Raw genomic sequence first — 26,308 nt, forward strand, 5'->3', positions numbered from 1 at the left:
CATTCCACATGTGTTCTAGCACTTTTTTTTGTTTGTTTTTCAATGTAGTTACTCATGAGAAAGATAGGAGAGAGGGTAAGATTACTCTGGTTAGTACATGTGCTGTCGGGGATTGAACTCAGGACCTCATGCTTGAGAGTCTAATGGTTTATCTACTATGCCACTTCCGGACCACTGTTCTGTTTGAGCCCTTGTTAATCTTTTTTTTTTTTTTTTTTTTTTTAAATACTAGCCATTCTATACTATACTAGGTGTATAGTGAATAATTCTTTCAAAAACAGGTAAATTTATTGGGGAAATGTTTATTTACAAGTATGTTGTCACAGATGCATTTAAAAAAGTTTTAAGGGTATTCTGGGAATGATTTAACAAGTAGTGTTTTTTCCTTTCTACTTGTTTTAAGCTGCTTTTCTCTTTTGTTCCTATTTTTTAAAATCTTTTCAAAATTTATTTTGGATAGATACAGAGAGAAATTGAGAGGGGAGGAGGAGATTAAGAGGGACAGAGACACCTGCATCACTATTTTACCATGTGTGAAGCTTTCCTCCTACAGGTGGTTTGGGGCTTGAACCAGCGTCCTTGTGCATTGTAATGTGTGTACTCAACCAGGTGTGCTACCACCCAGCCCCTTGCCTCCCTTTTATTTTCCCATTTTTAAAGCTGCTGTTTATACTACCTTCTCTGGCAATATATTAAAAAAATGTCTCTTCAAATAAACTTTTTAAGAATAGGCCTTAGTCTTTTAAAAATATCAAAAACCAGTTAAATATTATTTTCTGTGGAACATGCCTGTTCCAACATACTGGGTACAAGAAATACAGAAAAAGTTTGAAGGGTGAGGTAGATAGTATAATGGTTATGCAAACAGATTCTCATACCTGAGGCTCCAAGGTCCCAGGTTCAATCCCCTGCACCACCGTATGCCAGAGCTGAGCAGTGCTCTGGTTAAAAAAAAAAAAAAAAGAACTTTGATCTTGAAGTTGAGTTTTCAGATACAGTAAAGAATAACCACATATTAGGTTTGGAACACTATGTAGTAAATATAATAATGAATAAATTGGGAAGGATAGTGGCACCAAGGAAAGGGTGTTAAAAACTCTGTGGGTGGGGGTCAGGTCGTAGCACAGTGGGTTAAGCGCACTGGCGCCAAGGGCAAGGACTGGTGTAAGGATCCCAGTTCGAGCCCCCAGCTCCCCACCTGCAGGGGGGTCGCTTCACAGGCGGTGAAACAGGTCTGCAGGTGTCTATCTCTCTCTCCCCCTCTCTGTCTTCCCCTCTCGACTTCTCTGTCCTACCCAACAACGACAACATCAGTAACAACAATAATAACTACAACAACAATAAAAAACAAGGGCAACAAAAAGGGGGGGAAAAGCAAATAAAAAAAACTCTGTGGGTTAGCAGAATTTAAAAGATAGTAAAAATATGCCAGATTTTCAGTAATGGGACGATTTACATAAAAGGATCACTATATGTAAAAAAGAAATACAAGCAGGAGTAGTTTGGTTTAGCCTCAGGACAATCTGTATGAGAGAATGGAAGAGAGATAAAACTTATTCTTTCATTTAAGTTCCTCCTCTAGAACACTGAATAGTAGGCTGAGGAGGGGTGAGGGCACTGGGGCAAGAATAATGCGATAGGCTTCCCATTTTATAAGTATCTCCTGACAGGGCCAGCAAGATAGCTCATTGAGAGGGTCCTTGCTTTGCCATGTGCACAACTCAAGTTCAAGTCAGCCCCAACTACACTGTAGGGATCTTTGGTGCAATAGTGTCTTTCTTTGTCTTCCTCTGTGTTTCTAACTCTCTCTGATCTGAAAAAGTTGACCCAAAATAATGAAGCCCTGGCCATGAAAGGGGGGAAAAATTCTTGATACATTTTCTCAGACAGATCACTTCATTTGGATCAGCCCTCTAGTGTTTCATTACATAATAGATTAAAGGTGCCTGCTTTTTCTTTTTTCTTCAGTTCACATTTGTAGTTTATATATATGACTGTCTTACAAAGTAGCAAAAAATCTATTGTGGAATAAATTCTATTTTGAAAAGGAAACATTTGCTTTTTATTTTTTTAGAGAGACAGAGAAAAAAAAACCCTAGCACCAAAACTATCTTGAACGTGATGGGGCTGGGCTTGAATCTGGTTTATACACTTGATAAAGTAGCACACTAATAACATTTTTTATAACCAAACTTTCAGATTTAACTGTTAATATTTTTTTATGTAATGCTGGATCAAAAACCTTTGTATCAAAATGCATGCAGTTTGGGTTTCCTTAAAATGGTGAAGATAATCAAAAGGTTCAAACTTGTAGTTACAAAGTAAGTATTCGCTGGTCCAGGAGGTGCCCCAGTGGCTGGGGCATTAGACTTTCAAAACAAAATAAGTATTTGTGGCTGGGGAAAATGCATAGTGATCATACAAAGCACTTTCATGCTTAAGATTCCAAGATCCCAGGTTCAGTTCCCAGAACTACCATAAGCCAGAGCTGAGCAGAACTCTAGTGAAAGAGAGAGAGAGAGAGAGAGAGAGAGAGAGAGACTGTGTCATAAACTTGAAGTTACTAAGACAGTGTTACTAGATATTAAAAATTTTCCTCACAAAAGGAAATTGTAGCTGTGTGTGATGGTAGGTGTTAGACAAATTGTCATCATTTTGCAATATATACATATTCTGACTCATTTTGATTTATATCTGAAATTATATTGACAAATATTTTGCTAATTATATTTAAATAAAAACACTAACTAGCATATAGAAATATATTGTGCCTAAAACAGTAGAGACCAATGTTATAATTTAAGGATTATTATTTTAAAATATAGCCCTAATGCTATCACCCTAATCCTGACCCTGACCCTGACCCTTTGACTAAATTTTCACTTTGTCTTCATTAATTATGACCATGACAGCCAGAGAATTAAAAATTATTCTCAAGGAAGAGATCAAATCTTAATTTCCCTGGTTAGATCCTACTATCATCACAATTTGCCAAAGAACTCAGGAGATATGTATTAATGTGGTGCAATGCAAAAACATTTAATAAGCTTAGGGCATACCAATAATAAAAGTTAAAGAGATTCTAACACTAATATGATCATAATTCCCACAGGAATGCTTTAAGACCAAAAAATAACTTTTAGGAACAAAGAGATTGAATGAATTTATCTAAAATATTTAAACAATTCACATAGTTGTCCCAATGTATGGAAAGGTAGTGGACAAAGATATATGTGTTTGAAACATGATTCATTTAGCGTGTCTTTTGAAAACATTTTCTGTGAAATGTTAACAGAATAAAATTTGCACGAAGCCTATATTTTATTAACTTCTAAACCATACAATGGTGAACATCCTTAAAGAACTCAGGCAAAAGACATGCATTACTTAGCATTCTAAATTCAAGTAGTTCTGCAGAGGAACAGGAATTAGAAGTGAAAATATTCCATTTGGGAGCATGTTGTTGGTTAATAGTTGAGCCCTGATGCTTATTCTGCAAAGATGTAGTAATTCACATGGATCTTTGTATCTTGTTGAAGGAATGTAGTCCAACCAGTTTGAAATAATTGGACGTCTTCCTAAACTTAGTTGTGTCTGAAAAGAGAAATATTTAAATTGTAGTTATAATCATCATGTCATTAATACTAATGCACATCATTACATTTTTATTTTTAATTTAAGAAAATGGAAATTTATATAACCCTTACAGTATTTTTAAAAAACCCTTTCACCAGAGGCAAGCATTTTTTAAAATTTTTACTTATAAAATGGAAATATTGGCAAGACTATAGGATAAGAGGGGTATACATTTACACACACTACCCACCCGCAGAGCTCCATATCCAGTCCACTCCCTTGATAGCTTCCCTATTCTTTATCCCACTGGGATCCCAGGGTCATTATGGGGTGCAGAAGGTAGAAGGTCTGGCTTCTGTAATTGCTTCTCTGCTGAACATGGGCATTGGCAGGCCAATCCATACTCCCAGCCAGAGGCAAGCATTTTTATTTCCACTTTATCCTCATAGTGATATATAAAATTTAAGTGCTATGTCTAAGGACAGAGAGCATTTCTTGTAACTATGAATTTGTATATGTTTTTAACATTAGATCAGTACATATATGTTTTATCAGCATTTTTTAAAAGGAGTATTATCATTTTGATGTACACTAGAATTATCTGAGGACTTTAAAAATACAATCCCGAGGTTCTAGTCCAAAAGTTCAGTTGTCTGAGAGTTGGGTACAGACAACACATCCTAAACTTCCCCAGGTGATCCAAACCACTGTATACTAGAACTTAGTACAGCTTTGGGAATAAGCAGACCAGACAGGAGACCCATCCTTTTGAAAAATAACCTTAATTTTTAGTTAAGGTACCCTTTTAAAGACTTAATTATAGAAAACAAAATTATAATACTTATGATGCTCTTACAGAGGTTATTTCTGTAATAGAACCCACACTTAATAGACTACATGAAACTTTTACTTAAATGATATATAATTTTTTAAAAAAGTTTTCAATTACCAACTATTTAAAGACTACTATATACTCAGCATTGTGTAAAAAAAGGTAAAGTGGGAGTCGGGCTGTAGCGCAGTGGGTTAAGCGCAGGTGGCGCAAAGCGCTAGGACCAGCGTAAGGATCCCGGTTCAAGCCCCTAGCACCCCACCTGTAGGGGAGTTGTTTCACAAGTGGTGAAGCAGGTCTGCAGGTGTCTATCTTTCTATCCTCTGTCTTCCCCTTCCTCTCTCCATTTCTCTCTGTCCTATCCAACAATGATGACAATAATAACTACAACAATAAAACAACAAGGGCAACAAAAGGGAATAAATAAATAAAATAAATATTTAAAAAAAGGTAAAGTACACTCAAAGAACCATGGGAACATCTAGAGGGAGAGATATATAAAATAATGGGCTGGGTGGTGGTGCACCGGCTCAAGCGTGCATAGTACGAAGTGCAAGGACCCGCTCAAGTATCCCAGTTCCAGCCACCTGCTTCCCACCTGCGGGGGTGGGGAGGAAGCATGTATGCAGGTGTCTATTTTTCTCTCTCCCTCCCTATCTTCCTTTACCTTCTCAATTTCTCTCTGTCCTATCAAAAAAAAATAACAAACAAAATCTAAAACATATATTTACAGTAAAATGCATATGCTACGATGAGGAATACACAGTAGGACTTGGAATGAAGTTGGTGTATTGCACTAAAGTAAAAGACTCTGGAGTGGGTGGGGGAGGAGGGTTCAGGTCCTGGAACATGATCGCAGAGGACCCAGTGGGGATAGTATTGTTATGTGGAAAACTGGGAAATGTTATGCATGTATGAACTATTGTATTTACTGTTGATTATAAAACATTAATCCCCTAATAAAATTAAAAAATTAAAAAAAGAAATACACAGTAGGGATATTTGAAATATTCTGCAAGCCAGTTTTTGTGTCATCCTATACCATCTTGCTTAATGGCACTAGCTCATTGAATATAAATCAGATAAAAATTCAGGGAAATAATCTCAATAAACTCATTCTATACTAGTGCCTTTCTACTGTGTATCTCAGGAATATCAAAAATGGAGAATCACTATATTCTATAGTAATTATGCAGAACAACCACTACACAATTACAAACAAAATTAATGAAGATGAAAAAACTTTGGGGCCAGGTGGTGGCACCCCGGATTAAGTGCTCACATTACAGTGCACAGGACCCAGGTTCAAGCCTCAGGTCCCCACCTGCAGGGGGAATGTTTTATGAGTGATGAAGTAGGTTTCTCTCTCTCTCTCTCTCCCTCTCTAACTCCCTCACTCTCAATTTCTCTGTTTCTATCCAATAATAAAAATAATTAATGAAAGAAAAAACTTATTATTTTTGTTTAAAAATTGGTTGCTTTCTACCGTATACTCTCACAAGGTACAAGAGGGTTTTTTTTTTTGTTTTGTTTTAAGTAGTGTAACACTACAACAATGTAGATAAAGTCTGAAATATATATATATGTGAAAACTAACAAAAAATGGTTGTCCAAACAGTTTGACTAGTTCTCTGCCTTATAATTAAGTTGGCCTAGTCATGACTTACTGATGTTTAAAGAAAAATAAACAGCCAACCAACTAAACAAAAGCCTGAAATAATTGTATCTCTTAGGAGTTTATTTTGAAGTCACACTTTTAAAGAAAAAGACAACTGCTAGATTCCTTGGCAGTTTGACTGGCTTATGTTTATAAGGATATCTTCTGCCTCCTAACCAGTCATATTTTGCTGCTAGTGGACATGATATAATTTGATGCTAAGACTTACAGTTTATATTGACAGGGTGAATAGGCCTTCCATTCCCCACCCCCTTTAAACTTGGTTTGTTTTTTATAAATTGATAAGGAACAATCCTCTGTGTTTCTGTATATTCAGCAAATGTTTCTAATCTTTATATTTTTTGCTAAAACTATTTTGAGGTTTGAAAAGAAAAAGCTGTCTCAATATGTCATTTCACTTTTAGAGAGAAATGTATCTCTTATTTAAAATTATACTATTAGAAAGTATTTGTCGGGCCAGGTGGTGGCACACCTGGTTGAGTGCATATGTTACAGTACGCAAGGACCTAAGTTTGAGCCCCCAGTCCCCACCTGCAGGGGGAAAGCTTCACAAGTGGTGAAGCAGGGCTGCAGGTGTCTCTCTTTCTCTCTCCCTCTCTGTCACCACCTCCCCTCTCAATTTCTGACTGTCTGTATCCAGCAAATAAAGATAAAAAAATTAAAAAAAGAAAGTATTTGTCAAGTTTATTTTGTATTTTAAGAGAGAAATCTTAGTAGTTATTATGTAATTGGAATGTAATAACAGCAAGTATCTACCTAAAATAATAATACCTAAAAGCCATAAATTTAAATCCATCTTTAGAAGACATACAATTTTGGAATAAAGCATCAACAATTGAGATAATTTGGATATTACCTACTTTGATCTTATAAACATACACTCAAAGATTAATGTCACTGGATAGATATAGTTTCTAAACTGAAAATTAACTTCACTCTTAACCTCATAATTTTATCTTAAAATTGATCAATATTTGAACTTAAGACCACCATATAGTACTTTTCTTACCTCTATTTCTCTGATTGAAATGGTTGAAAGCACTCTTGAACATAGGACTAAGCATGTTTTGGCATCTTCCTGAATGTCTACCAGTTCATGATCAACCATTATTCTTACTCTTGAAGGGTAGAGCAGTATTGTTAACACAATATTAATAGGGTTTTTTTCTCTCTCTAAGATTCCATACTGCAGGAGTATTTTTAAGATACTGGATTGTCTTGTCTGGGCCACATAAAGTAGAGGAGTGATGCCACTTAGTGGGGTTGGGCAGTATACTGGTGTGAAGGTTCTGTGAATCAAACACAACCAAAATACAAATATGAATACAGGATTAAGAATCAAAGTAAACACTTTGGGAGAACAACAGTATTAACTTAAGTGTCTTTATCTTTTATTTTTTTTATTATTTATTCCCTTTTGTTGCCCTTGTTGTTTTATTGTTGTCGTTGTTGGATAGGACAGAGAGAAATGGAGGGAGAAGGGGAAGACAGAGGGGGAAGAGAAAGACAGACACCTGCAGACCTGCTTCACCGCCTGTGAAGAGACTCCCCTGCAGGTGGGGAGCCAGGGGCTCCAACCGGGATCTTTACCCCGGTCCTTGCGCTTTGCGCCACGTGTGCTTAACCCGCTGCGTTACCGCCTGACTCCCACAAGTATCTTATCTTTTAATGTAAAATTTACATTTTCTACATATCTTAAGCTCTCTTTCACTCTATGAATCTAGACCAAACGGAAGGCTAACAAATAAAAAACCCTTCTTTAAAGTTCATTTACATTCGTAAAAATAAGCAAGATATATGTGCAATGTATGAGAGGTTTTTCCTTTTAGTTAACAGGTTTTCATTTGAGAAATTTGTGATTAGAGCTGTTATGGAAAAAATGCAAATAGAAAATGGAAAAGTGGAAATGATTTTTTATTTCAATTCATTAATAGATCAGATTTATTTCATGGTTAGACTTAAATTTTTCTTCTCCTTTTTGACAATGAAAATTTTATTTTTCTGCCTTTATCTAGTGCTTGCAATTGTTTCATTTAAGAAGCATTTGTGTTTGCTATTGAGTTGTTCTCTACATATAGAAAGAATATTGTAGTATCAGCTACATGGATTATATTATCAAGTCTTCATAAAGCCAAGGAAACAGAGCTTTTAGGACTAACAAGAAATTTTGTTCATAATCCTTGTCTCTGGAATTCTCATGATTGGTCTAATGAACACTAATTTTCAGAACAACTTACAAACTGATAAATACTAGCCTGAGACAATTATTTTAAACTTGTATATATTGAATTGAGATGTTAAGTGGCTTGATATAATGCTATAAACAATGGAGGTCTAAGTTTGGAAACCACAGGTGGCTCACCAGGTAGATTGCACATATTACTTTGTACAAAGACTTAGATTCGAGCCCCCATTCACCAAATGGGAGTATCTGCAAGGGGGAACATCATGAACAGTAGAATAGTGCTATGGCTTCCTTTCTCTTTCTCTCTCTAGCTCACCTTCAACCAACCTCTATCTAAAATAAAGAAAATGGTTGCCAAGAATGGAAAGAAAACCACTTCCCCACTATAGAAAGAGAGAGGCTGGCAGTATGGAATGACTTGCCAACACCCATGTTCAGCGGGGAAGCAATTACAGAGGCCAGACCATCTACCTTCTGCATCACATAATGACCCTGGATCCATACTCCCAGAGGTATAAAGAATAGGAAAGCTATGGGGGGGAGGCATGGGATACAGAGTTCTGGTGGTGAGGATTCTGTGGAATTGTACCCCTCTTATACTATGGTCTTGTCAGTGTTTCCTTTTTATAAATAAAAATTTAAACCAAATGGAAAGCTAAAAAAAGGTAAAAAAAAAAAAAGGTGCCAACAGTGGCAGAGTCCTGCAGGTACCATGCCACTACTATAAACCTTGTGGCAAAAAAAAAATGTTCTAGCTTCTAGATATACTTATTGTAACTTTTAAGGCATTGTTGGTTGCATAATCATGTATTTTTTAGTGGTACAACTTAACCTCTTTCAAATTATGTGCTATCACACACCGTGTCAGGTTTTAGGTTTACTGGGTAAATCATCCTCTTTTGATTCTCATTTTTCCTTATGCATATATGTATTTATTTATTCATTTATTCACTTATTTAACATTTGCTTGTCCTTAGTGAACGGATAAATTACCCATACAGAGACCGAAGATAAAATTGCTTTATAATTGTCTAGTAGGTGAAGTATTGATAAGTAATTCAATAAATACAGAAGAATGTGTTAATTGGCATAATAGAAACATGTTTGGGATATTACAGAAACACAGAGGAAGGGTATTTAACACTTTCTAGATTATTATTTCCTGTAGGTTGTCTTAGAGCAAAGACTTTTGAAGCATTACTAAGAACTTGTCAATAAAAAGATTAGAAAGAATGTATTATTTACAGTCACAGGCCAACACTAGAGGAGTGTCATATCTAACTAAATGCAACAAATGCTTTGTAGTAGATATATTCTCTGGTTGAAGTATGTTCTGGGATTTTAGAGACTTCTTTGTGGTTTTTCTCTTATTAGTAGCACCAGAAAGCACAGTTTGATAATTATTAGACCACCTAGTTTAATCTTCAAAACTTCACTGAGCTCTGAAATACCATATTTTGGTGATTAAAAAAATTAAGGAGTGTATTTTTGTCATAACTCTTGTCAGTAATGCTATATATATATATATATATCTTTTTGATTATATATTTATTCTCTCTCTTGTAATCATTCCCAAATCAATATTGTTCTGGTCATCTTATCATTCTCACAAATACTGTTAACACATGCATACATATACAGTGTTAAATTCCTGACTCCCAGGAGGCATGGCTATGGAATAACAGAGCAAAACAGATTCTCCCTCAAAACAGTAAATATCAACAACTATTAAACCTAACAAACCTCATCAAACTACAGCTGAGACATCTGCAGGAACACTGCAGCCTCAAGTTGTTGCTTGCATTCGTGGTTGGGGTAAGAAGGGGTGGGATTGAAACCATACACACAAAAGTTAAGGGATCCAGCAGAGTGCAGTGCTATTTTTCCTCTGTGTGCAACAGCATTCAAAGTAATGCTGACAGTAAGAGAGAGGACTCTGAAGAGTTGTCAATCCATGGCTTTGGGGGTTTTAGCACAATGAACTATTAGCAAGAATACACCACAAGAGCAAGGGACATTTCTGACCAAAACCAGTCTGGTCTGTTGCCAAACTAAGACAAATATACATAAAGGTAATTTGTGACAGCTGGCAGCTAAATGGGAAATCAAGCCTTGCTTCTTTGAACACAGCTGCTGCCTAGCAGCAAACCCAAGGTTTGGATTCAGGTTAAGATCCTAAAGAAAAGCCCTATATACACACCAGACTGATTACAGAACAGATCAAGGAAATAACAAGAACCCCATCTCCAACTACCCACCATATAAACAAAGTGAAGCCCAGTGATCACAACAATATTGCCACCTGCTAGCAAGCAATAACCAGCACAATAAATGCATAAAAAGAAAAACTGCAAAAGCAAACTTCAAAATATGACAAGCCAGGTAGATAAAAATGAAACAAAAATACTCCAAGAAATTATAGACATGGAGGGACTATCAGAGAAAGACTATGGAAAGCTCATTATGAGGCCTCTTCAAGAATCTAAGCATAGTATGGAGAATCATATTCAGAGTTGAAAAATATTTCACTAAGAAGTTAGGAAACGAAAGAAGAGCTCAAAATAGTTCTCTAAGAAATTAGAAAACATGAAAGGAGGACTTCAGAGTTCACTAGGCAGTTAGGAAGCATGGAAGAAAAATTTAAAAAACAAATTGCAGTATGTGAAAGACACTTGGAGTACAAACTCAGGTAGCAGGCTTCAGAAGTAGAGTTTTAAAGGCAGGGTCTTAATATAAGCAAGATTTTTCCCAGAATTTAAAAAGTGAGGGGAAAAACATACATATTCAAATGAATTTGAGAGTTGAACACTGTAGTGATTTGGGGAAAGGAATACCAATATGAAGGGCAAATAATGCAGAAGTAGATTGGGATTCACAAGGATAATCCTTGTGAATGTTCCATATGTACTTGAGAAGAGTGTGTATTCATTTCTTTGGGGATGGAATGTTCTGTATATATCTATTAGGTACATATCATCTATGGCTTCATTTAAGACCACTATTTTCCTATTGATTTTTGTGTAGATGATCTATCTCTTGCTGAGAATGATGTGTTGCTATTGCATTGCTGTCAATGTCTCTCTCCTAAAGTTCAGTAAGTATTTGTTTTATATATTTGAGTGTCCCTGAATTTGGGGCATACATATTTATAATAGTTATGTCTTCTTGTAGGATTAATCCTTTGACCATTATGTAGAGTCCCTCTCTGTCTCTGCTTACTTTCTTAACCTGAAAGTCTATTTTATCTGAGAACAGAATGGCTGCCCCCAACCTTTTTTTCTGAATTATTAGCTTGGAACATCTTGCTCTAGCCTCTTACATTAAGCTTCTGTTTATGTTTTCTTTTTTGCTTATCTTTTCTATGGAAGTGTTTTTATTCCTGAAGATATATAATAGATGGATCCTGTTCTTTAATCCATTTAGTTACTCTGGGTCTTTTGACAGGTGAATTTAGGCCATTCACATTTAGGGTGATTATCTGTATATGTGGTTTACTTATATCCATTCTGATTTTTGTTTTGAGCTTATTTTAAATTGTTGATTCTTCGTCCATTTGTTTCTGTCTATAATTTTGTGTGGATGAGTTTCTGTGATGAGTTCCTCACTGATTTCTCTTGTATTTTCCTTGTACTCTTTTTTGATGACCTCAATTTGTTACTCATCGTGTCACTCTACATACCTCAATTAAACACTTACCATTTGGGATAACTGGCTTAACATTTTTACTCACTTTTTCATCTTCAAAATAATGGATGAACAAGATGAACTAAAAAATGCAAATACTAGTGACTACTAGATATATCTCACTGGGTGGGGCACACACTTCACCATGTGTAGCTTGGGTCTAGTCCCATATATAATATATGAGAATAAGACTACCATATAAGAGTATCAGGATGCTTGGGGAAACTCTAGTTTTGACACTCTCTCCATCTCTCTCTCTCTCTTCCTTTCTCTCTCCTACCTGAATAAAAGAGTGGCATGGAAGTGGTGAAATTGTATAGGGAAAAGTCCCCTGGTTCTGCCAAAATAAGTAAACAGCATAAAGGTAATTAAAGAGAGCTTATTTCTTAGTAGACACATTCATTAATGGACTTTTTTCTCCTATTATTCTGAAAAAAACTTTATTTATGCATATATATTTCTTGCATGTATTCTGTACTTTTCAAGCTTATGATGTTTAGTGAAGTACATTTAAATTTTTCAGAGGAAATCTAATTTGTTCATCTTGATCACTCTTAAGAAGATATTTGACTTACGAGTCTTATAAGTGTGGGAATCCAGGGGACTTTAGGGACAGAAAATATCATAAGTGCTCCTTGTTAAGATTTAGAGATATTAGTTGATTTTTAAAGATATTAATTGACATTGATTTTAGAAGCTCTTCTGAACCAAAAAACATTGAGAAACATAACTAAAATTTGAAGAGATTTAAAATGACATTTTAAAGTCTAATTTGTACCCAAATGACATATGATTAATCCTCATGTTTAAAGAGCATGTTACTGTAAACCAAAATTTGCTTAATCTGTACTGACAGTTAATTATAGCAGTACTTATATGGATGGAGTGAGGCAAGCAAAGCAAGAATCAGTTTTAAATGTGAGGTTAATGAACTGAGCCCTCTGTATCTGCAAACCTGTCATATACGCTTATAAAATGGGGCATAATATTTCCATATAGTCATGCAGAGAGCGATTCAGTTTTGTAGCTATAAGGACTATTTCTCATTTTTCTACTTTGCCCTCTGATATTTAGTTACCAAATTCAATAGCTGCTTCTCTACAATAGTTTTATGTCTGATATTTATCAGCTTCCTTTCTTGAAACCCTGTTTTTCCTTTACTCCGTCAAATCATTTTCTACCGTCTTATGAATCTAGCACTATGATTATTCTCAATCAAGTTTTCACTGGTTCCTCTTCCTCTGTCTTTAATATCCAAATAAAGTATCTGTGGCCTGTTGGCCAGTTTTCATTTGGATAGTTATTCTCAGACAATTTAATCCTAATTTATTTAACAAATAAATTTAGTTATTTTTATTCAGTAATGTTTATTAAATGCTTGTAGGCCAGGCACCATTTTAGATATTTGAGATTTGTGGGTGAATCAAAGATGACTACTTTCTTACAAAATAGTGAGGAATAATAGGAAATACAGTGTAAACATGGCCTATGAGAAAAAATTTATTGTATGTTAGATGGTTTGGTAAATACTGTGAGAAAAAGAAAAAAGCAGGATAAAAGGCATGGAATTGTTAGTGGGCATGTAGTGAGGGCATTTTCCTGTTTCAAGTGAGATGATTGTAGAGGGCTTTACTTCAAGTGATATTGGAATAAAAAATTGAGGAAGCTAGTTATTTGGGTGCTTAAGAAACTTAAAATGGGAGAATGGGAGGTTGAGGGGGGAAGTGCACTTGATTCACCACTCGTGAAGCTTTCCCCCTGCAGGTGGGGACCAGGAGCATGAACACTGTACAGCGAGTGCTTAACCAGGTGCGCCACTGCCTGCCTGGCCTCTTTACTACACTTTTCTACCTGGATATTCCTTCCAAAATATGCTCATATGTCCAAAATTGATTTTGTCAGTCATATATAATAATCTTGTTAGAGAGCAGTGGCACTGTTGTTGCGGTAGGCTGCATAATGACTTCTCAATATGGTTAAAGGAATTTTTCAGATTATAATTAAAGAAACTTGATGAAGATTTTCCAGATAGACTCAATGTAATTACAAATGTACACATAAGATAGAGCAGTGTATGATAGATGGAAATGTGGCTCTAACTGTGCTGATTTTGAAGAGATGATGAACCAACAACTATAGATGATCTATAGAAGCCAGCAAATACTAAGAAATAACCTCTCCTTGAACTTTAAGAAGGAAACAACCCTACTGAATAAATTTCTTAGTCTAGCTCTACAGCGTCACTTTAGACCTTTTTGATCTCTGGAAGTATGCAATTAATTTTGTGATTATAAGCCACTGAGTTCATGGCAATCTGTTATAGAAACAATAGAACACTTGTGCTAAGTGTTGACCATTTCAGAATCCAGAAACTGGAAGATTAATTTGCTCTTTGATTCTACTCATTATTTGCACTCTTGAAATTATAATGTATGATATCTCTTCTTTTTCCCCATTGCCCAGCTATCTTAGTCCTTATAATTTACATGGGCAATTGTGGTATCAAAGAATAGCTGAGGGACTAAGTAATGGTACACCTACAGGAGGGAAGCTTCAAAAGTGGTGAAGAAGTGCTGCAGGTCTCTCTCTCTCTCTCTCTCTCCCCTCTCTCTCACTCTCGTTTTCCATCTTCCCCATCAGTTTCTGCCTCTATCAAAAAAAAAAAAAAAAACTGGGAGTGATGGATTTGTTGTGTAGACACTGAGCCCCAGTGATAGCTCCAGTGGCAAAAAGCCAAAACCAGGTGTTAGTAACTTTAGAATCTATATTATGGACTTGTCAAAAAAGGTGATATTGGAGATTTTTTCTCTTAATTTTATTAGTGACTTAACATTAATTTACAAAATTATAATGGGTATAATTCCACATCATTTCTAACACCAGAGTTCTGTATCTCCATTTCCTCCATTCCCTCCATTGGAAGCTATAGTAGTTCTCCCAAGGTCACAGATATGGGTTGACTGATATTTCTATAACTGTCTATACTTTAATATATTTGCCCATTTTTTCCATGGTCCTGTCTTCTTTTCCAAGTCACACCTACCCCTATTACTACTTCCATATGTCGACTTCCTTTCTTCCTCTTCTCTTCGATATATATATTTTCATACCATCCAAGTAATATTCACTATGTAGATTCCATGTTCAGACTACATGGATATTTGACTCTATGATAGACTTAGGTATCTACCTTTGTACTTAATTCTGATGACTGTGAAGTCAAATTTATCAGTGTTTATAAACATACAAATAAGAAATTATTGTGTTAGTATTAACATGTAAGTGAATATGTGTATATATTGGAATTATACTTTGGAAGTTAATTTATATACATGCTATATATACATATATTATTTAAATATAAGGTCACAGAGCTAGGAAGAAGCATAATGGTTATGCAGAAAGACTTCCATGCCTTTAGCACATGAGTTCCCAGGTTCAATCCCCAGCACCACCAAAGCTATAGCTGAGCAGTGCTCTGATAATATATAAGTAAATTAATATCCAATAAAGAAAATATCACAGTATTATATACAAGCATTGTCTTTGTCTGGTTCAAAAAAATGTTATTTAGTTATATTACCTTAGTATTAATGTGCAAACATTATAAGAGCAAAACTATTAGTAACTTACTGGTATGTAAAGTGTACAAATAGATAAAATATTGAATAATAAATGAGATCGAGCAAACAGTTGAATCAAGAGTCCTTATTATTATATAGCCATTATTCATATTAATTTTAAGAAAAGACAGTATAATCTTTTTGGTAGAAATATATAAGATTATTACCTCCATATCAGTGCCAAGTTACAGCTTCTGTCTTGAACATAGTCTTTTGTTTTCTTGAGAAGCAATTCCACAAAGTCAGGATTACCTTTTCTGGCAAAAACCCAGTAGAGAATTGTATTCACACATATTTCAGTAAATTCAAGATTAAAGTTTAGTTCAAAACGATATCCTGATTTTTCCACGAATGCAATGTAGTCTGTGAGTAGTATGTCAAATCCATCCAAGTCGACATACCTCAGAATTTTTGCCAGTGTTCTGTAAATCCTAGGTTCATAACAGTGATATCCCCACTGACCCAAAAACTGCAAGGATGGTCTTTTAACAATTTTATCAATGAGACTGCAAAATATATTACTTCTTGGGCAAGAAGTCTTATGACATAATTTAGAAGATTTACTCATTGCTACTTAAGCCAATAATATAGTGATAAGATCACAAGAAGTCATACTGTAATACTTCAGTTACATGTTTTGATATGTGGCTTTCCTCCACAAATAGGAAGGGCCCTTTAAACTGTAGCCAGGAAAAGTAGCATGTGAAATACTACCATAAGTACTGGATGACATCACAATAGAAGGAGAGTTGTCATCAGAGTAGGTAAGAAATTTGAAATAATGTAACACGTGACATTTGAGAGAGAGATATTGGATAGAAATATCTTCTCTGGGAGCTAAGATATAGTATTTTTAACTAAGAAATCAATACAAACTATCAAGAGTATGTATGGCAAGTGCCAAAATCACAGTTTATGCATTAGATAAACTGATATTAAGGTTGACTATTCTCTTTAGGCTCATGTAGAAGTATACACAAAGATTGTAATAAGTAATACATTCTTACAATCTTTATAGAATATATCTTTTTTCTTAGGGTTGAGGAAACTGGGATGTAGATGTACATTAACCTGCCAAATGAAACTATATTGATTCTTGGAAAATATGTAATATGAAACATAATTTGGAAGATTTGCTTTAGAATTGTGTATTTTATAGATTATTCTGTAGTAAATTTAGGCAGCAGCCTCTTAACTGCTAGTTTCATTTTTCACAAAAGGAATTGGTCTATGAATTGTTAATGTCTCAGGTAGAGACTGGTATTTCTTAGTACATCATCTACTTTTGTTTCTCATGTATTTATGCAATACATTAACATTTTAGATATTCAAGTATGCTATTGTTAGAATCTAAAACTTAACCAAAGATCCATTAGTTTTGAGAGCTAAAGTTTAAAAAATAAAAAGTCTAAGGGACAAAGTAATGATTTATTGCTCCAACTTGTCATTATTTCTGCATTTATAGATACCGGGAATTAAAAGTTTACAGATTAAGTCATTGTCATGTGACTCCATTTGATAACAACAATAGGTAGTTTTAAAGACACTAAGCAGTGTTTATTTTTTAATTATTAAAGTCTAATTCATATGCCATAAGACTTACTCTTTTAGAATATAATAAACGGGGGACCAGGAGATATTATACCTGATTAAGTGCACATGTTACCAGGCACAAGGACCTACTTTGTGAGCTCACAGTCCCCATCTGAAGGGGTTGGGGGTGGGTCTTTTGTGAGTGGTGAAACAGTACTATAGGTATCTCTCTTTCTCTTTCTGTCTCCCCATTTCCATTTCAGTTTTTTTCTTTGTCTCTATGCAGAAAATAAGTAATTTTTTTTTTGAAAAGTGTGATGAAAAATGTTTTGGGCTAGAGTTATAAAAATATCTCCCAAGTTATAAATATTTTCTTTTTTCTCCTCTCCTCCTTCTTCCCCCCACCAGGGTTATTGCTTGGGCTTAGTGCAGGTACTATAAATCCACTGCTCCTGGAGGCCATTTTTTCCCTTTTTCTTTCTATTTTTTATTAGGACAGAGAGAAACTGAGAGAGGAAGGGGATAAGGAGAGGGAGAGAGAAAGAGAGACACCTGCAGACCTGCTTCATGGCTCATGAAGCGTCCCTCCTATAGGTGGAAATGGGTGCTCAAACATGGGTCTGTCTGCATGGTACTGGGTGCATCATTCTCCAGCTTCCTAAAAATAGAGTTTTATAAAAAATATCTCCCAAGTTATAAATATTTTTTGTTCTTTTTTTTTTTTCCCACCAGGGTTATTGCTTAGGCTAGTGCAGGCACTATAATCCAGTGTTCCTAGCAGCCATTTTTTATCCTACTCCTTCCATTTCCTAAAAGAAAAGAAAAAAAAATATATTAATAATCTAATAAAGACACTTATATAACAATCACAGACACTATTATCCAAGTATATTTTTCTACAATGAAATTCAACAACTTGGAAATATTGGCAGTTGCCCATAATCAGAATATTTTTTATTATTTCTATGATCCTATGTCAGTAATACAATTGATTTTTAAGTGTTAAATGTCTTTAAAATACAGTCTTCTGTTTGAATTATTGTTTTACTACTATATTCTCCTTTAATAATGAATCTTCACTTTTAGCACTGCATAATATTAGAATTTACAGAGCCAAAGGAAATGTCTAGTTTACATGTTTGTTTTTAGCCCATCACTGTGTTTCTTTTGGCATAATGTCCATGATTAAATGATGATTGTCTAACCTATCCACAACACAAATATCAAATGCAAAAATGGTCTTAGGATATCAAAAAAGGAACATGAATGTGCTATTTATAAAGCCAATGGACTTTAAAATATAAAAGATCAGAAAACTTGTTATACATAATGTTAAGGTTAGTGACATAATGTATTTGTTTATTTGCTGTTTTCAGGTAACTTTAACATGTTCCCTATAATTATAAATTAAATTAAGGATTGCTGGGTGGAACTAGGAACATGCTTCCAGAAATTTCTGCTTATGCAAATTGAACTGCCACCGACCAGTCAACAGTTATTAGAGAGACTAGGATTGTTTATCGTGAATGAAAACATAATTAAATTATAGCTTAAGGCCATTTTACACTGGTTAATAACTGATGCTCATACTTAGGAATATAATTATATTACCTAGACTGTATTTACACACACACACACACACACACACACACCACTAGATACAACAAAATTAGGTATGTACAATGGTATTTACTTACACATTTATAACTTAATGTTCAATATCAAATTAGTCAGTCTTTATCAAAACATAAAAGAGAAAATCACCTTCAATTCTACCACTCAGAGATGACTGTAAATGTTTTGATTATAATCAAATATGTATCTTTAAAAAATTGGCGTAAAATTGCCATCATATATTATATATACTTATAAGCTTTTGTGATTGTGCTGTACCTTAGTATGTGCCAACTATAAAGTGTTGCAATTACTATACTTTTATTTAAATTTTCATATTTTCTTTGATAACATCTTTTTAATTGGATAGGATAGAGAGAAGTTGAGAGGGGTGGAAGAGTTAGAATGAGAGACACCTGTAGTGGTCCAGGAGGTGGCGCAGTAGATAAAACATTGGATTCTCAACCATGAGGTTTTGAGTTCAGTCCCTGGCAGCACATGTACCAGAGTGATGTCTGGTTCTTTCTCTCTCTCTGCCTGTCTTTCTCATGAATAAATAAATAAATTCTTTAAATATATATATATAGATAGATAGATAAATACCGAGACCTGCAGACCTGCTTCACCATTTGTGAAACATCTGCCTCTTAGGTGAGGAGCTAGGGCTCAAACTCTGGTCCTTGTGCATGGTGTGCCCTTATAAGTGGATGTGCCACTGTCTGTCCCCCCCCATTTCTGATAACTTGTTTACGTTCAGTTATAGAACTAGAATAATCCAGATAATCTCCCCATCTCAAGACTTCTAGTTAAGTTACAAATACAAAGACATATAAGTTAGTGTATTTGATGTTTCTGGGAGATAAGTCATGGATATATTTTTTTCTTTTAAAAAATATTTTATTTATTCCCTTTTGTTGCCCTTGTTGTTTTATCGTTGTAGTTATTGATGTCATCGTTGTTGGATAGGATAGAGCGAAGTGGAGAGAGGAGGGGAAGACAGAGGGGAGAGAAAGATAGAAACCTGCAGACCTGCTTCACCGCTTGTGAAGCGACTCCCCTGTAGGTGGGGAGTCAGGGCTCAAACCAGGATCCTTACTCCAGCCCTTGTGCTTTGTGCCACATGCATTTAACCCACTGTGCTACCTCCCGACTTCCCGAGTCATGGATATTTTAACCATAAGACAATAACAAAAAGAAATGAATATTTTGAATGACTTAATTTCCTTGCCATAATCTTCTAAAATATTTTACCAGTATATATGACAATTATCTCTGTACAAAGGCTCTTGTTACAATGAAATTGAACTCAGGGCATTAAAAATTTTACCAAGTTCATATTTTTCTGTCAAATTTATATTTTTTAGCATTGATTTGAGAGTTCCAAATTTCCAACACCATTTTCCAGGAAGGGGATTTTAACAAGCAGGCATGAGACAGGGAGAGAAAGAACACTTGGTACAACGTTACAAAATAAAGCTTTTCCCCTTCACAGAGAGGACTGAAATACCATGCCATAATTTTCTGTAAGACTTTGGGCAGACAACTCTTTTCACAACTATTTCAATATTACTGACCTAACCTGTAATACTCTGTGGATCTTTAGCTGTTATCTATCTAAAATGGCCAGATCTTCATTTTAAAAATACTTTATATGAGATGGCTTTACTCTTTTTCGTAGATAAATGTTTTCAAGTTTCATAAAAATTTTCTCTAAACCCCTTTAGACATTCATGAACTAGAAATGTTTATTGTTGTCAACCAAAATAACTGTTTCTATATTTTATCACCCTAACTTACAAATGCTGATATTACATCAAATTGTATCAATTACTGGGTACTTTTATATCTTCTTTAGATTTTCCAGAGAAAAAAATTGTTATATATAGAGCCAAACCTAGTGGACTTTCATATGTACTTGAACCATTTTTTTCTTTTGTTAAGTAATGCCAGAGTTATTTTCTCTTTCCTACTAAAGAAATGACTTTAGTGACTTTTCTATTAGAATTCAGTGTGAAGCTGGCTTTAAGCTATGTTTAAATACAACTCAATGTGATGTGTCTGCATGAGGCAAATGACATTTCAAATTGTGATTCTTTTCACCCCAAATGTAAGGTCTGTTCTTTCCTGTGGATTGAGCTATTTAAATGAAGTTAATTTAAGAGGTCATAATCCAACTTGTGACTTCTCAGATTCTTTCATTTGCATTACAAACCATTTAAAGAGAAAGAAGCAGTTGACTAAAAAACATCGAAGAGAGTTTGGAGTAAAATATTGTTAATTTTGACTCAAACTTTTGAAAAATTATTCATCTATGCAGAGGATAAAAGACAATGCCCAAATAATTTACAATGGAAATGAATAAGGTTTTATTGGGGAGATGAAATTGCTCAATAGAACAAACTTTATTATTATTATTTTTTATTTCTTTATTGGGGGGTTAATGGTTTACAGTCAACAGTAAAATACAATAGTTTGCACATGCATAACATTTCCACATAACAATACAACCCCCACTAGGTCCTCCTCTGCCATCATGACTAGAATAAACTTTAAATCACTATTAGTATCTGTGAAGTAACTTCCAGTTATACCTAAATCACAAAGCCCACAATTCTTTTTTGTTTTCCAGATCAGGGATTAAAGTTTTGGTCATTTGGTTTCAAGCAACAGTTGGCTAATATCACTGATTGAATAAAGACTTCAAACCAAACGTTGTGAAAACTGGATTAGGGCAGGGAGTAGCTCCCATTCTTGTAAAAAAAAAAAATCTGTGGCTAAAATTAGCTACCTCCATCTACTTGTTCTGGGGCCCATATATAAATACATATTTATATTTAGCTCCAGAGCCTGTGTAACCTCTAAATCCCTATTGGTCTGAGCTTATAGCTCATGGTCACCTCTGAAGAACATTGCAGGCTGCTCTCATTTCAAGACCAGTCTTTTGCGAGTGGCAGGGTAGGATACTCCCAACCTCCCTTTGGAGACTAGGGCTATCCCTACTGTCATTGCTTTGTGGTAGAGCCAAGGTTCTGGGTCCCCTCCCTTTCTCTCTCCCTCTTTTTCTTTCTCTCTCTCTCTCTCCTTCTCTCCCTTCCTTTCTCTGTCTTCCTTCCTTCCTTCCTTCTTTCCTTCCTTCCTTCCTTCCCTTCTCCCTTCTTTCCATGAGAAACATCTTTTATTCACACTAGGCTAACCCTGAATCATACCTTAAATAGTCACAATTCTTGGAGACAGCTATTTAACAAGTCACTTTCCCACTTTATCTCTTTCTTTCTCCACTACATTATCCTCTACTGAAGTACAAAAATACACACACGGGCCAGGTGGTGGCGCACCTGGTTAAATGCACCCACTACAGTGCTCAAGGCCCTGGGTTCAAGCCCCTAGTCCCTACTTGCAAGTGGGAAGCTTCACCAGTGGTGAAGCCGTGCTGCAGGTGTCTCTCTGTCTCTCTCACTCTCTATCTCCCCATCCCTCTTGATTTCTGGCTGTCTCTATCCAATAAATAAATACATTTAAAAAAATTAAAAATACACACACACACACACACGCACGCGCACACACACACAAACACACATCATCCTCTTCCTACCACTCCTAAAATCAGTATATGATAGTCAACAAAAATTCTTACCCAAGAAAGACTCACTGGAGAAGAGCCTTCTCATTATGATTACTCCAAATCATGGATTGAAGCAGCTATATAAATGGTACCCACTAGTCTTTTTTGGTGCACCAATAATATTTAGATGTTCTTTCATTATTTCCTGTTGAGATTTTGAAGTTTTAGTGATATTTTTGATAACTTATTTACAGTTAATTTTTTTTTAATTGCCACCAGGGTTGTTATTGGGACTTTAATACTGGCAGTACAAATCCACTGCTCCTGGTGACAATTTTTTCCCTTTTAATGTTTATATATTTATTAGAGACAGAGAAATTGAGGAGGGAAGGGGGGATACAAAGGGAAAGAATCAAAGAAACACCTGAAGTCTACTTCACTACTCTTTTTAAAAAAATATTTATTTATTCCCTTTTGTTGCCCTTGTTTTATTGCTGTAATTATTGTTGTCAACGTTGTTGGATAGGACAGAGAGAAATGGAGAGAGGAGAAGACAGAGAGGGGGAGAGAAAGATAGACACCTGCAGACCTGCTTCACCGCCTGTGAAGCAACTCCCCTGCAGGTGGGGAGCCGGGGGCTCGAACGGGGATCCTTACGCCAGTCCTTGCACTTTGTGCTGCGTGCGCTTAACCCGCTGCGCTACAGCCCGACTCCCGCTTCACCACTCTTGAAGCTTTCCCACTGCAGGTGGGGACCAGGGGCTTGACCACACAGGCCCTTGTGCACTGTAATGTGTGTGCTTAATCAGGTGCACCACCGCTTGCACCCCTCCCCCTTTTACTTATTTTTCGATTTCCATTTTATTAAGACAGAGAGAAATTTAGATGGAAGGAGAAAGGAGAGCAATAGGGAGATATCTGTAGACGTGATTCACCTTGCAGGTGGGGAGCAGAGGCTCCAAGTTGTTTCTTTGTATGTGGTCAACCAGGTGTGTCATAGCCTGGCCCAGAAGTTAAACATTTAAATGCTCAAAAAGCATGCACAGGTGCAGCTGGATACTTAAACTAATAAAAAAGTTCTGGGTGGGGAGCATAGCATAGTGGTTATGTAAACAGACTCATGCCTGAGGCTCTGAGGTCCCAGGTTCAGTTCCCCACACCACTATAAGCCAGAGATGAATAGTGCTCTGGTAATAAAATGAAGGGAGGGGAGTCGGGCTGTAGCGCAGCGGGTTAAGCACAGGTGGTGCAAAGCACAAGGACCGGCATAAGGATCCCGGTTCGAACCCCGGCTCCCCACCTGCAGGGGAGTCGCTTCACAGGCGGTGAAGCAGGTCTGCAGGTGTCTTTCTCTCCTCTCTGTCTTCCCCTCCTCTCTCCATTTCTCTCTGTCCTATCCAACAACGACAACAACAACAATAATAACTACAAGAATAAAACAACAAGGGCAACAAAAGGGAATAAATAAATAAAATAAATATTAAAAAAATAAATAAAATGAAGGGAATTTTTTTTCCCTCTCCTAGACCAAGTTGACTCCACGTCTAGTCAGAACTACCAGAAAAAAATAACTTTAGAGATGAAAATAGGGGTTAAGACACCAAGTTGCGGATGCTACCATCCTGACTTCCCTGGGCAGATGACCTCTCCAATGTGTCCTGGAACTTCACCTCTTCAGAGCACTACTCTACTAGGGAAAGAGAGAAACAGGCTGGGGGTATGGATCGACCTGCCAATGCCCATGCCCAGTGGAGAAGCTATTAACAGAAGCTAGACCTCCTCCTTTCCCCTACCCCCAGCATATTTATGTTTATCCCCCCCTTTTTTTATTAGTGATTTAATATCATTGACAAGATTGTGGTAGAAGAGGGTTACAATCCCATAGGATTCCCACCACCAGAGTGCCATATCCCCACCAGAGTGCACCAAAGTGGTCCATAGTCCCTGAGGAAAAGAATAGGGAAACTTTCAGTGGAGGGGAGGGGATCTGGAACTCTGGTGGTGGGAATTGTATGGAATTGTACCCCTGTAATATTATAATCTTGTTAATAATTATTTAATCATTAATAAAAAATTCTAAAAAACAGGGCTTAAAAATTAATATGACAGTGTAAAATTTCAGCTCTTGAAGATCAGTGATTTACTAAATACAGTGACCTGACTATAAAAACAATCATGGAATAGCTCTGTTTCTGTGGGGGAAGTTTTTTGTTTGTATGTTTGTTTTTTAATTTATAAAAAGGAAACACTGACAAAACCATAGGATAAGAGGAGTACAACTCCACAGTTTCCACCACCAGAACTCTGTATCCCATCTCCTCTCTTGATAGCTTTCCTATTCTTTAACCAGCTGGGATTATGGCCATTGTGGGATGTGGTGGAAAGCCTGGCTTCAGTAACTGCTTCTCCGTTGAGCCTGGGCATTGACAAGTCAATCTATACTCCCAGCCTGCCTCTCTCTTTCCCTAGTGGGGCGGGGTTCTGGGGAAGTGGAGCTCCAGGACACATTGGTGGGGTACTTGGATCAACAATGGTAGAGAATGTTCTATCTTCCAAAGGGAGGCTGGACAACATACTCTATGCTACACCTGAGGAAGATGGGTCCTGATATTGGGTTAGCTTGGAAAGTTCCTACTGATGACCACAGAATGTGAACTCAGATCTACAGGGATGCAAAGGTCACATAGGCTCCTAAACTGAATATGGTCCCCAGATTAGATCAGATCGATGGGGTTTACACTCAACAATATTTATATACCTTTCCCATATTTGGGAGCTGCTGTCTTCCCAGATCCAGTTTTCTGGCACTTTTCCCAGCCATGACTTCATCTCCCCAGACAATAACTTGGATCCACCTGTATATCAGATTTCAGGCTCAGGGAAAAAACAAAAACAAACAAACAAACAAACAAACAAAAAACTAGTATAGCCACAGGCCCTTTGGAATATAACTAAAATATGCCTACTAGCTATCTATAAAACAGGAAGTCTTTTTTAATGTCTCTAGGATAAAAACCAGTAAACAATATTTTATTTCTAGGACAAAAACAGTAAAACAGTAAACAATATGTCTCTAGGACAATAAACAGTAAACAATAGGGAGTAGAAGCATTAAGAAAATCTCAGAACCATAGACTTCAAACTTCTGTCCTTCTGTTCCTATATGCTGCCCAATTCATTCCTCAAAAGGAGTCAGAATGATTCCTGCCAACAAGAAATTCCTAGGACATGTCATGTAGGCTTCTGGGGAAACTAAACATCTTGTGAATTAGTCTGTCAAAATTAAAATGAAAAAATAAAGCATACAATGATAAGCCACTTTCTCCTCCCTATTGTAATTTTTATTCATTATGGATTTACCTGGCAACAGATGGCAAAAACAATTTGGGCCCAAGGGGTATAATGAGTTTTCCTGTTGGTCTAGGGGTTCCTGGCATGCTGCCAGTCTAGTCTTTAAAATTATTTTGATGAACCTCAAGTAAGGCTAGATAGTGATGAGACCAGAACTCAAAATCTAAATAAAAAGAAAAAGCTGGATTTTTGGCTTAATTATATGAGAATGCCACTGAGGGGGCAGCCACTGAGGAGAACACAAGGTTGATTTTTTTACTTCATTTTTTTTTTATAATTTATTTCTTTATTGGGGAATTAATGTTTTACATTCAACAGTAAATACAATAGTTTGTACATGCATAACATCCCCCAGATTCCCATTTAACAATACAACCCCCACTATGTCATTCATCATCTTTCATGGACCTGTATTCTCCCCACCCACCCACCCCAGAGTCTTTTACTTTGGTGTAATACTCCTACTTCATTTTTTTATTAGTGATTTAATAATGATCAACAAGATTATGGAATAAGAGGGGTACAATTCCCACCACCAGAGTTCTGTATCCTATCTCTATCCTTTTTTTTTTTTTTACTCTATTGGGGGATTAATGGTTATAGTCGATAGTAAAATACAATTGTTTGCACATGCATAACATTGTCCAGTTTTCCACATAACAATTCAACC

The 26,308-nt window shown here is 36.0% G+C and overlaps 1 protein-coding gene across 1 annotated transcript; it reads right to left on the reverse strand.

The window, feature by feature from the left end:
* Window positions 1-3,302: 3,302 nt before the first annotated feature.
* On the reverse strand, window positions 3,303-16,268 carry ASB17 (ankyrin repeat and SOCS box containing 17). Its single transcript, XM_007528114.2, has 3 exons — window positions 15,746-16,268; window positions 7,096-7,375; window positions 3,303-3,594 (listed from the first exon to the last, which is right to left on the reverse strand). The coding sequence occupies exons 1-3, from the start codon at window positions 16,144-16,146 to the stop codon at window positions 3,388-3,390; spliced, it is 888 nt and encodes a 295-aa protein (XP_007528176.1). The 5' UTR covers window positions 16,147-16,268; the 3' UTR covers window positions 3,303-3,387.
* Window positions 16,269-26,308: the final 10,040 nt, after the last annotated feature.

Source organism: Erinaceus europaeus, chromosome 11 (assembly GCF_950295315.1).
Source record: "Erinaceus europaeus chromosome 11, mEriEur2.1, whole genome shotgun sequence".
Taxonomy (NCBI): domain Eukaryota; kingdom Metazoa; phylum Chordata; class Mammalia; order Eulipotyphla; family Erinaceidae; genus Erinaceus; species Erinaceus europaeus.

What these genes read in the sequence shown, in the direction of transcription:
- ASB17 (XM_007528114.2), bottom strand. Translation starts at nt 16,146, where the DNA reads ATGAGTAAATCTTCTAAATTATGTCATAAGACTTCTTGCCCAAGAAGT. An exon ending in AACTTGGCACTGATATGGAG is followed by an intron (nt 7,376 to 15,745) that starts GTAATAATCTTA and finishes TTTGATTCACAG; the next exon opens with AACCTTCACACCAGTATACT. An exon ending in TTTCAATCAGAGAAATAGAG is followed by an intron (nt 3,595 to 7,095) that starts GTAAGAAAAGTA and finishes TTCTCTTTTCAG; the next exon opens with ACACAACTAAGTTTAGGAAG.